The sequence below is a fragment of the Monodelphis domestica genome, chromosome 1 (genome assembly GCF_027887165.1).
Source record: "Monodelphis domestica isolate mMonDom1 chromosome 1, mMonDom1.pri, whole genome shotgun sequence".
NCBI lineage: Eukaryota > Metazoa > Chordata > Mammalia > Didelphimorphia > Didelphidae > Monodelphis > Monodelphis domestica.
The window spans coordinates 176306617-176319999 of NC_077227.1; the positions used below are offsets into that span (position 1 = coordinate 176306617).

General features: G+C 38.5%; 1 gene segment (V, D, J or C); it reads left to right on the plus strand.

Moving 5' to 3' along the window:
• The window catches only part of TRAV18.2 (T cell receptor alpha variable 18.2), a 311022-nt gene extending 302280 nt beyond the window's left edge, over positions 1-8742 (plus strand). The window contains 4 exon segments of the V gene segment in view: positions 4781-5038; positions 5478-5522; positions 6981-7088; positions 8128-8742. Of these exon segments, the coding sequence occupies positions 4781-5038; positions 5478-5522; positions 6981-7087 (410 nt within the window).
• Positions 8743-13383: the final 4641 nt, after the last annotated feature.

The window sequence follows — 13383 nt, forward strand, 5'->3', positions numbered from 1 at the left end:
TATTGAAAATAATATTGAATAGAGCCAGATAATAGTAGGCTTGGATAACTAAGCTGGGAAGTTGGCTTCCTACAGGTAGAGAAAACAAAAGCATCAATGACTTAAAATGAACAGAGAAGACTAAAGCCAAAATTCTCCAGGCAGAAATAAGAGAAGCAGCCGGGGCCAAAGCTAAGAATATAAGCACTAAGCGGGCAGCTGGGTGGCTCAGTGGATTGAGAGCCAGGCCTAGAGACGGGAGGTCCTAGGTTCAAATCTGGCCTCAGACACTTCCTAGCTGTGTGACCCTGGGCAAGTCACTTGACCCCCCATTGCCTAGCCCTTACCACTCTTCTGCCTTGGAGTCAGGCTGCCTTGGAGCCAATACACAGTATTGACTCTTAGACGGAAGGTAAGGGTTATAAAAATAAATAAATAAATAAAAATAAATAAAAAGAATATAAGCACTAGCTTAAAGCTAAGCATGATAGCTGATATCTCCTAGAGTAAGGCCCATTTATAGGTACTTACTGTCCTTTTCTTTGGAAAGAGTTACACTATTATTTAATAGAATGGGTACTTGAGTTTTTCCTAATACAGACATGGGGAAGTGGTAAGTGGAAGATCCAATAGTCAACTTAAATTTGGCAAGAAAAGTAGAATGACTGTAACGCAAGTTAATCTTCATTCTTCATTTCCTATCCAGATATCTACTGACGGTTGTTAGGTTGGTAGTGAATGGATCAAGACAACATGATATAGGGTTTCTAGGCCTTCGTGATGTAGCATAAACATCAAAGGTGTAGACCACTCAGACACCCACTCCATGCCCAAGAATATCTAAAACATAGAGTTTGGGCCATTTGCAATTGGACTAAAATAGTAGATTTGGATTTAGATTTGGTAAACTTCCCTGCTGAGAAATATGTGATCTTGCCAAATCAAAACTTCACTACTAGTATTTATCTAACTCTTGTGAAAAATCAAGTAGTAAAAAAAATTGTTTGGATTTCACACTTAGCCATTTGAAAGTATTCTTTCCATCTTCCTGTTTTCTTAGGGCCTTTAGTCTGGATCTTTTCTCCATTTCCTTGTATTATTTCTATCTGAATATTTTCTGTATTGCCCATTTTAAATTGTAAGCTACTTAAGGGTAAAGTCAACAAGCATTTATTAAGCATCAAGTATGTGCCAGGCACCATAAGCACTGAGAGGATACAAAGATAGGCAAAAAAGAGCCCCTGGACTCAAGAAGCTTGTAATCTAAAAGTAGGGAAAGAAGCAAGAGAATATTCAAACAATTATATATGAAAATTTTTAGTCTTTCTATCTCTATCATTTAGCATATTGTCTTGTTGGACTAATCTAGTTTGGGAATGAGATAGCGAGGGGCAAAAGGATGTTTATTTTTAAAGGAGGATATTAGGCAGAAAGAGAATGAGGTTTGAGAAAATGGAATCCATAATTTGAAAAATAAAAACAAGTTTGGGGAGCAACACCAATTTACTGTACTAACCGTGTCAGAGCAACAAATCAGCATGCCCTGATATTCCCCCAATCTAGAGCCAAGCCCTCATTTTTTCACATGCCCAAATGAACAGTGAAAAGATATTGGGGGGGGAGGAAGAGGGGGAGTAGAGAAGGGCATAGAGAGGTAAAGAGCAGGCCCATTAGCCCACATGCCTCCCAGACAGAGAAAAAAGTGAGGTTAAAGCCACATGACTCAAGCATGGGTTAGCAGCCAGATAACTCTAGAAGCTTCTGAATTGCTTAGTCTGCTAAGTGGCTGCTTAGGGAACTGCTGAAAGAAGCCTTCCAAGTGACCCATGCCTAAGGCCTAAAGGAAATTAGGAAGCAGACCAGTAAATCCTGTAATGAGTTCTTCCTCCCTTTGCCTCTTTGATTTTTAGGAAAATTTGAGGGTGTTTACTTCAAGTAAATGCTCCTTTTCTCAGTTTAGGAAAGACTACCCATCCTGACCCTCCCCCATCCTCCAAGTACTAACATCCTATAACAATGCTGTAAGAGGAGACTCATGCCCACATTTTTTTAAGCCCTTACCTTCCATCTTGGAATCAATACTGTGTACTGGTTCTAAGCCAGAAATGTGGTAAGGGCTAGGCAATGATGGTTAAGTGACTTTCCCAGAGTCACACAACTAGGAAATATCTGAGGCCAGATTTGAACCCATGATCTCCCATCTCTAGGCATAGCTCTTAATCCACTGAGCCCCCAAAGCCTACATTTAAAGACCACAAGGGAAAGCAATTACATGGGCATCTCCAAAGTCCATTCACATGCTTACCAGCCTTTCTAAAGATCCCTCAAAATCTTCCTCACTTTTTATTTCTATTTTCTTCTTGGAGAAAAGTTGGAGACAGATGGAGAAAGTTACCCCTTATTCTCTATTTCCAAGTTCAACAAACCCTATTACTTTAGAAACTGGAGGTATTTATTTGGAAAAGAACAGACAATGGGTTATTGTAATAAAAATTCACATGGATATAAATGCTTGAAGATTTATAGACTTTCTTCACAATAATCCTCAGGGCGGACAGTAGAATGTGAATACATATTTTTCAAATATCTGAATGGTGCTAACTTGTAGGAGTAGACTTTTCCACCACCTACTCTACCTCCAAGTAGGGACAGCCCTATACATAAAGATCATCTCTCCAGTTTGTTTTTCATTTGACTCAGCTTTTTTTCATCTATGCCTACGACTGGTTTCCACGGTTTTTGCAGGATGTTTATGTAGCCAAGACCACAATGGCTTAGTATGTGCACTATAAAGTCTGAATAGAAAAAGCAAGCAATGTTGCTGGCCCAGTGGGAGATCTTTAGGGTCAAACCTTAATTCTGTTCCACTCTTTGGGTGGCCTGGATGTGTTCATTTCTCCCTCTAAATTTCTACTTCCTCTTCTAAATATAGGAAGTTGTAAAGCACACACAGTGAGAATCCTTCAAGATCCTGAATATCTAAAGAAATGCTGAAGAAATAAATAGTCCTAGAAATAAGTAGAGAGTCCAGCACCTACTTATTTCACAGGAGTACTAAGGAAAAAGAAATTGTTAACTGACTTTAACTTAGATATAATAGATCTTCCATGAGGCATATATCATAATAAGTTATTGGGACAAAAATCTCCTAGTGACAGGACAAGTATTCCAAGTTGGTGTAACCCATAAATTTACCCTATTTTCAACATCACAAGGATACTAATGGAGAAAACAGGATAACTGTCAGTCATCCATCACTCCTACCACGTGGCCAGCCCATATTTTTTTCACAAGAACATTTCCTTCATATCATCTGCTAATCCAGGTCTTCTGTAATTCCTTGTTTATAATATGTTAGCTCTTCACATCTACCACATGCCTTGTCATTGCCCTCTCAATGATACTCATATTTATTTCTATGAGGATTATAGAGTAGGCAATCATACAATAACAGCTCTAATATATTAGTATTGAAAAATGGAACTATTTTAGGGAGTTTGGGGTCATTAAAGAATGACACAACTGTCCAAAGGCAATCCAAATGCTCTCCATTCCCTTTTTAACCCCAATCATTATCCATTTGCAGTGCCTTTTCTTAATAATATATAGTAGTTGATAAGCTATAAGGGTAATAATCAAACATTAAATAATCTAACTATACATCATAATCTGGATAATAATCATTACCTTTAACAAACTACAAACTACCAAGTTTCTTTGGTAGAGATTTTGGTCTTTGATTCTGGCTCTGTCTTGGTATATTTTGTAGTATTTTTAAATTTTTATTATCTTTGTTTTTCTGTCACCTTCATTTCCAAATATCCCCCACCACTACCCCAAAGAACAAAAAAAGAAAGAAGGCAAAGAGGAAAAAGTTCAGTAGAACTAATCAACACATCTGACAATATATATTATGTTTCATATCCATAACCCCCCATTTCTACAAAGGGGGAAAGTACATTTTTCCTCTCTTCTTGAGGACTAAACTTTGTCATTATAATTATATAGGGGCCAGCTAGGTGGCTTATTGGATTGAGAACTAGGCCTAGAAACAGAAGGTTCGGGGTTTAAATCTGGCCTTGAATACTTCCTAGCTGTGAGACCCTGGACAAGTTCCTTTAACCCTCATTTCCTAACCCTTACTGCTCTTCTGCCTTGCAATCAAATCCAAGATGTAAAGTAAGGGTTTAAAATAATAATTATTATCATACAGCATTCAACCATCTATCTATTCTTTCAGTTTAATTCACATTCACTGTGTATACCATTTTTCTGATTTTGCTTATTTAATTTTACACAGCAGTTGATATAATTCTTCCCATGCTTCTCTAGGTTCATCATATAGTTTCTTCCCTGAAATCTAGCTTGTTGCCTGGCACATAGTGGGCAATTAATATTTGCTTGTTGATTGATTCATAGTGAAAGAATATTCCATTATATAGCACAATTTGTTTAGTCATTCTCTCAATTGATGGACACCTATTTTGTTTGTATTTATTTGTTACCACAAAAAGTGCTGCTATAAATATTTTGGTTTATATAAGACCTTTCTATCTTTGACCTTAAGAGGTAGTATATAATGTCTAAATAACCACTCTATATTTCTACTCTATAATTTGTACTAATTATTATTTCTGGTTTATAAAGCCCAAAAATAGTTATCTTTTGAGCAAGGTAGCTCCACCTTTTTTCAGACTCTGGCATTTCAATTCCAGCCCAGTGTGTAGAGTTAATATGGAGTGGGAAGGTACAAGAGGAAGCAAGCAGCATCTTTTAAACTCCATGATTTTTCTGTCCACAGATATCCAGAACCCTCAACCAGCTCTGTACCAACTAAGAAGCCCCAAGTCAAGTAACACTTCAGTCTGCCTCCTCACAGACTTTGGTTTTTATAATGGGTCCATCAAAAATGAGACTGTAACTGGTAGCGAAGCAACAGTCCTGGAGATGATGACAATGGAATCTAAGAGCTATGGAGCAGTGACCTGGGGAAGTAAATCAAACTTCACATGCACAGATGCATTCCGGAAAGACATGTTCGATTTTAATCAATTCTCAGGTTAGTAAAAACCCCTCCCTAAAAAGATGAGTTTCCCTATATTGTAAGGGTTCTGCCATGACTATAGTCAAGAGAAATTGCTTCTAAAAACTATTTCCATCACACAATCTCTATGATGGGAGATATATACCTTATATACAAGTCATGGGGGCATTTATTTTGTACCTTTTTATTACTGAGAGGTCAAGTGATCAGTGAACTTTTCATTCTTACTAGCTCAATGGCAGTCCTTTCTGAGCCATGGGTGAAAAGAGGCCTTGGGAAAAGTGTAGAGGTAGGAGAGAGTCTTGATATAAAATGAACCACTCCTGAGAAAGTCATACATGACACACGAACTAGGCATATCTTCCTAACCTAGAGGTGATTTGGGGTGGGATGGGCCAGGGTACTACCCAACTTGGTGATCCATGAAAGTGATTCTGGTTGTTTCTATTTGCAGGTTCCAAGTGCAACAGTTCACATGCAGAGCAAGGCTTTGAAACAGGTATGTGACAGAAACCATGAACTGCTTTAATAGAAAATTGGGGAAGAGCTGAAGGGGGGGGGGGGGGAGGCAATACTTAGAAACTCTAAGAAGAACAGGAGGGGGCTAGATCCAGAAGACCTATCTCAAATGGGAGGGAATCGGGGCAACAGTCTGTCCCCTGTCTCATTGGTCTTTTGTTTTCTTTCCAATCACATAAGACTTAGACCTAAAGGAGACCTTAGAGGTCATCTAATGCAAGGATTCTTAAGCTGTCTTCCATTCAAAGGGACCATGGATAGACTTCATGAGGCTGATAAATTTTCATGGGAAAGTTACATCTTGATTTTCACTAACTTCTAACTGAAATTTAGCATTTCCCTTATGATTTTTAAAAACATTTATTCTGAGAAAAGGATTATAGCTTCACTATAGCATCAAAGGAGTCCATGACACACACAAAAAAAAACCTTCTGATCTAGTTTTATCCCTTATTTTTATAGATTAGGAAACTGAGAACTAGAGAAATGAAGTAATTTTTCAAAAGTTACTTTCCATGGTTTCTAATCTCCCTTCTTGGTGCCCATACCCTCTAAGGCTAGGTTCTTACTAGACCAGTTATTCACTTAAGGACTCCTAAAATCTCTCATCTTTGTTGTATACATAGCCAGAGTGAATTACTTGTTAGCAAGGATGAGAAACCTTTAATTGATACCATTGGAATGAATTAAACTACAACAGACCATTGGATAGCCAAGTCAATGCTAAGGTTATTTTCCATCAGAAACCAAGAACCATTATTAGGCTTTGTGATTTTGCTTTTTTTTTTTTAAGTTACACTTATTTCCACTGAGAGGTCCCTGACTCATTCATTGCCTACTTGCACCATGCATTTGCTACAGGTTATGTTACTTCTTTGAATCAATCTATCATGCAACCTAACCACCAGAAGTCAAATAAGAGGTTTTTCTGGGTTTGCAAATGCTTCAGGTCTGAGGGTTAACAGAAGGGAGCACTGCATGATAGAAAAACTCTGAATTAGGGAACTGAGAGTTTCTTTATCCTCTTTCATTTACTAATTGAATGACTTCATATATATTAATTGATCTCAGTTTCCTCACCTGTAAAATGTGTTGAGCTAATCCCTTCTATCTCTAAGAGTCTATAATTCTATCCCAGGTCTTGCTGGGGAAAAAAAAAAAGAAAAGAAATACTAAACATATACCACCTCCAAACACACACAGGAATAAAACAACTTCATCATTTTTAAAAATTACTAACCAGTCATAAAAACTTGCCAACCTTAATTTGGCAGATGAGTTTGGGGTTCACAATTAGAAGAGAGATACCAAGAGATATCATAGCTCAGTCCATACCAAGTTGCTAACTGCTTACTAGACTCAAACCTTCCTTAGAGAGGAGTGGATGCAGAACCCTAAAAATGGGCACTGGTAACCTTATACCAACTTCATTTTTCAGACAGAGATTTGAACTTAATGAACCTGTCTCTGATTGTTCTCCGCATCATCTTCTTGAAGACTGTGGGATTTAATCTGCTTATGACACTTCGTCTATGGTCAAATTAAAGTAAGTAATGTATCTTTTGGGGTAAAGGAGACAAAAGATTGGATAGAAGGATTGGTCTAGCAATTCTTACCAAGTTGTAGGAACAAGTCTGATCCCATTTAAAGTGGTTTAACCCATCAGACTTTCCCACCTCTGATTACAAAGTACATATATTATTAAGATTAGCATGAAAAATTTCTATGGCACTTTGTACTTTTTCAATTTACTGTCATGTCCATTATTTCATTTGGTCCTCACAAAGTCTCAGCAGAGAACAAGTAATCTTCATGTTACAGATGAGGAAATTGAGGCTAAGTACCTTATAAATCACCTAACTCCCAATCTAGTGTGTTTTCTATTATATTCTATTGTGGTTGTTCCAGACTGCAACAGACCATTAAACTCAGTGTGCATTTATTAAGGGCCTACTTTGTGCCTGACACTATACTAGGACCTGTGACTACAAAGACAAACATGAAAATAATCCCCGTCTTCCAGAAGTTTGCATTCTACTAGGAAAAGGGCAGAGCTTGCTAAATCTTATCTTCCATGCCATTGGCCCTAGAACTGATCTTTCCAGTACAAGGCAATCACAGATCTAGGCATGGAAAGGATCTTAAAGAACATCTAATCTAACTCCTTTACTTTATATATGAGGAGACTGATGTAGAGTCTTCCCAAAAACTACACAGGAAATGTCAGAGGCAGTATCTGAATCCAGGTCCTTTGACTCCAAATCCAGCATTCTTTCCACCACACCATATTGTCTCAATTCTTTCATTAATCAGAATCCTCACATTGCCTCTCAGTTATTCCTCTCTACTTCTTTTTTCCTTCCTAGAAGGGAACACTATTCCATCAGCTTAATCAAATTATATCTTATTAACCACTATTAGTTGTTTGTGCTATGCTCAGTATATGTATGGTGTAACACTGTCCCTGACCCTGTCCCTAAGGATAAAACATTTCTATCACAGCACCAAACAATCCCAACTCTTCTACCAGTCAAAGTCCTTAATACTCTAGTGACTGATTTACCTATTCTCTTTCTTCATTCCAGGTCTGACAAGACGGCAAGTGAACTTTATGTCTTCCTGCTCCTTCTTTCTTCATCTGCCCATCTCCTTTAGAATTAATGAAGAAATATACAGCCAACCTCTCCAGGTGTATAGGGAAGGCCATAGGTTGGACCTTACCATGTATTTGGGATACCAAAGTAGAAGAACTTCACCAAAAACCAGCCCAACCCTTTCAGTCCCTTCATTGCTGTTTTTTAACATGCCATTTAATGGAACTAGTAAAGGCATGACAAGAGGCCCTTCCGACCATGAAGAAATGCTACACCTGCATCCTCAGCCCTCGTGAGAGAATTCCTGAAGAGTGGAGGAGAGGACATTGTATGTCCCTAAAGGCCTTAGAATCTTCAAAAGCTCCTTGGAAAATTGCTCTCTGTCTCTTTCTCCTTCCCTTCTCTACCCTCCATATAATTAGAGATTGTAAGAAGTTTTTATTTTTAATAGAGTTCATAAAGGAATACATTTAATTCTTTTTATTATTGTGTAAAAGATTATATAATTGGGTGAGCCTAGCTTTACCATGTATCTGAGCTGCACTGTATTCTGTTGCCTAACCAGGTTGATAGGATTTATTAAAAGTACTTTTGTAAAAGCAAAAACTGTGCTGTTATGTCTCTGAGTTGAGGTGGTATCACAGACCTGGATGGAGATGATCACCAGGTAAAGGGTGAGAAGAAAAGAAAGCATCTCCTCTATGGGCGCTGAAATAGAGCCAGACATACAGATGGTGACTTTACAACTATACCTCATCTTGAAATAATGTTTAGAAAGCACCCACACAGAATGACATGCTGGGTGCCATTAAAAGCCCAGTTAGGAGCTAAACTCTCTGCTCTCTAAAACTTAAACTATCTTCTCCTAAAGCTTCTGTCAGTGAGACGGCAGAAAGATACATTATGGTGGACAGAAGTAGACAGGTGACCAACAAAAACTGCAGAGTAAGTTTTACCTTTAAGCAAAGCCGTAAATATAAAGACATTCATATCAGACCGCTGCCTTCTGACACCATCTTCCTGCCTTTCTCCCTTCAGATACTCCATCTGTTGGATGGTCTATAAAAGTGTTGTACCATTGACCTCCAGCTTCAGGTTGAAACTGGATTGCTATTCTCCTCTATTACCATATATCCTCTTGGGCATCTGGTACTACCACCATGATAGATATATTGTGGGTCTCAGAATATATTTTTTCTTATACAACTTTTTAAATTTTTTTTTACCAATTATATAACAAATTTCCACATAAGTTTTCCAAAGTTATATGATCCAAATTGTCTCCCTGCTTCTTTCTGTCCCCTCTCCTAGAACTGGCAATCAATTCAATCAGTATATTATATACATATAATTTTTGACAAAGGTTTGAAAGACTTTCGAGGTCAGCCATACCTTCAGTTATATACAGAAGAAACCTGAAATTCCAATCTTCTGCATTTCCAGAAATAATCATTTAAGAAGCACTTACTTTGTACAAAACACTGTATTTGAGACATTAAGAAACTAAATATTCCCTGCCCTTAAGTAGCATAAATTCTATTGAATGTAAACTCCCTAATACAGATGCAGAAAGGGAAAATAAAGTCATTCCTTCAGAGCCCAATGGCACCTCAGGTTTGGAGAAAATGGATTTCCTTAAAGACCTGGGCCACATCAAAAGTGTTATATCCCCCACAAGGAAAAGAACGAGATTAGAGAAAGATGATACCCCTCTGACTTAGGTGCAAGAAATCCCAATGCTTTCAAGCCTCAAAGCACCCATTCTCTCCAAAAGATGTTCCTAAGCAGATTCTATCTCTACTGTAGGAGATATTTTTACATCTGGGACTCCTTTGGCAGTCTTGTGAAGTCTATAGTCCCTTCTCAGAATATTTTTTTAAAACCCTTACCTTCCATCTTGGAATCAATACTGTGTATTGGTTCCAAGGCAGAAGAGTGGTAAGGATAGACAACGGGGGTTAAGTGACTTGCCCAGGGTCACAGAGCTGGGAAGTGTTTGAGGTCAGATTTGAACCTAGGACCTCCCATCTCTAGGCCTGGCTCTCAATCCACTGAGCTGCCCCTCAGAGTATTTTTAAATAAATAGGAATACAAAGGAAAGCAATTATAATGAAATGTGATTATTAAAAAAAAAAAAAAGCTTTTTAACTTTACTGCCCTAGGTTAAAAGTCCTCTGACTCACCCTTCCTTGATACATAATATTACTGTAGTTTTGAACTTGAAGGGGCCGCTAAGTGACTCAATGAATTAAGAGCCAGGTCCAGTGATAGGAGGTCCTGGGTTCAAATTTGACCTCAGACACTTCCTAGCTATGTGACCCTCAGCAAATTACTTAACCCCTACTGCCTAGCCCTTACTGCTCTTCTTCTTGGAACCAATTCTGAGACAGAAGGTAAGGCTTTGGAAAAAAAAAAAAAGGTTTGAACTTGCAGTCAGAGGACCAGATTTCAAATCCCAGCTTTTTCATGTACTACCTATATGACTTTGGACAAACCACTTAACCTCTCCGGACTTCAATTTCCTCACTTGTAATTTGAGGGAGTTGGACAAGGTTGACCTCTAAGGTCTCCTCCAACTCTAGATCAGTGAGCCTACAAACCTATGACTTTTTCATGGAGTCAGAGGAGCTTCATCTGGAAGGAACCATAAAAGTCATTTTATCCATTCCCTTGCTTCTTTATAGTTAATCGAGTCCAAGTCAATCTTTTCATACAGGCCCCCAGGGAACAGGGATTCTATCACTTGTCTCTGTAAAACTTAATCTAATTCTCCTAGGTCAAAGGGGCTAAAAATTTTCAAGTGTATCCAGCTTAGAGTTAAATCCTATTTCCTCTTATCTTATCCTTCATGAAAATATAGAACCTCATGTCTCCATGTTCTATGTGATAACCCTACAGAAATTAAATGCAAATGGGGGGAAATGGGAGCAGGACAGTTCACTCCCATGGAGAAAACATGTTAAATTACTATAGTAACCTCTAGGAACATTCATCACACACTCCATGTGATAAAATCCCACAGATCTGTCTGCCACAATTCATGTTCCCATGTGGTATAACCTCCACTAAACAGTTTAGTTACCATCTCACATTTGCCATCAACCTTCTCTCCTCACAATCCAAATCACTCCTTTCCAAATAGCTACTTTCTATGTAAAATCTGTAGTCCCTATTTCTGGAAGTCAGGAACCACCATCTCTCAAGGCTTCTGAGAATGAGGGTTAGAGGCCTCATGGTAGCCAAAGGTAAAAAGGTGGCTAATGGGAACTACCAAGCACGCTTCACCTTTGAAAAGAGAAGACGAGCTTGGAAAAGATAGTCTCATATAATAGGGCTGACCTCAAATATAGACAAAATGGATTGTCTACATGGTATGATTTAGGAAGGATCCAAGAAGGCCAAACTACCTCTAAAAATATCTTCCTCAAAGCCTGCCTGAGATTTTTACCATTAGTGATTCATTCCTTTGAGTTAAAGAATTATCTCCTCAACTATCCCATGTTAAAATATAATTTCTCACTTGATACAACAAACATGGAAATTTCTATTATAAATATTATCCTCATTTTATCAATTAAGAAACTGAAAGGGGATAGCTGGTAGCACAATGGACAGAGAGCCCAACCCAGAATCAGAAGGACCTAGGTTCAAATCTAGCCTCAGAGACTTCCTAACTGTATAGCCCTTGCCCTTCTGTTAGGAAGGAAGGACAGAAGGCAGGAAGGCAGGAAGGCAGGAAGGCAGGAAGGCAGGAAGGCAGGAAGGCAGGAAGGCAGGAAGGAAGGAAGGAAGGAAGGAAGGAAGGAAGGAAGGAAGGAAGGAAGGAAGGAAACTGAAAAGAATGGGATATAATGGAAAGGGAACTAAATTTGATGTCCTAAGGTTCCAAATTTAAATTTGGCTGTTAACTGATTATTTACATAGCCTTGAACAAGGACTTTACCTGCCTAAGACACAGTCTCCTCAACTGAATAATGAAGAGGTTGGACAAGATATATAAGTTCCTTTCAAGTCTTAAATCTAAGACCCTATGAAGTTCAGAAGGCAAGTTATTCACCCAACATCACCTAATTAAAGAGTGGCAGAGTCATGATTAAACCCAATCTTTCTAAATCTAACTTTCTACTATAGTACACTGCATATGAGCAGGATTTTACAAAAATAATATTTGCTAGAAAAGGTTTCATGAGAAGATGATCAGGGAAATAGATCTAAAAGCATGGGACCATGGCAGGGCATGGAAGGCAGGGGGGTTAGAAGAGGGTCTCATGTTTCCCATCTCTCCATCAGCTCTCCTCTCTTGTATAAAAAGTACCTCATGCAGAAGGGAGGAAATGCTTGCTTTAAAAGATAGAAGAAGATGAAAAGGAGCCAAAGATAAACCAGTTAGACTATAAACTACTTGAGGGCAGAGTATATGTTGCATCTTTTTGTATTCCCTATACTTTGCACAGTGCCTGGAACATAGTAGTCACTTAATAAAGTAAATGTTTACTATTAGTTGATTGATAGTGCTCACCCCACTTATTAGGGCTATGCCTGGAATACTCAGGAAGTCTTCAATGTAGAACCTACAGATAGCAATAACAAGCTCTGTGGGCTGAAATTTCCAAGGTCCTGAATTTTACTGAAATCTAGCTCCCCACAAGGTCTTCTAGCCACTTTTGCCAATGTCCTGATTTACATAATATAACAAGCATGAGGAAGGCCCACTATACCCCAATACCACATCCACACAGAGGGTAATTCTCCTTCCTTTACTCCTCTGCATTTAAGCTTACATATGTCTATGTCTATACGGTATGTCAAGGCAAGTCAGAGGCAATACCTGAGAAAAGGGTCAACATGGTCTATTCAGAAATCTACTTTTGAACAAACCTTGCCACAGATTTTACTCAAAGAGTAAAATTAAGTCACTCAACAAGTGGAAGGGGAGGGTTGGGGCAGGAGGACACTACTAGTACCCTCTGCCACCCTCTGCCAACTGTCTAGTACCAGGAGATTGCTTCTTCTCCCAAAGCTATATCCAAGACTTAATAGGAGCTAAGTGACTATTGAGAGATCACAAAAGTATGGGAAGCTGTCTATAAGAAAGAGCTATAAGTTTTGAACCTGGACCCAGGAGCATAATTCTTCCAAGCAGAGAGACTGACTTGAAGGTAAGGAATTTAAGATTATTATATCACCTAGAAAAGAAAAAGCTAAAAAGATAACAGATCAGTCTCCTGGTGGGGAGAAATGGTTCCT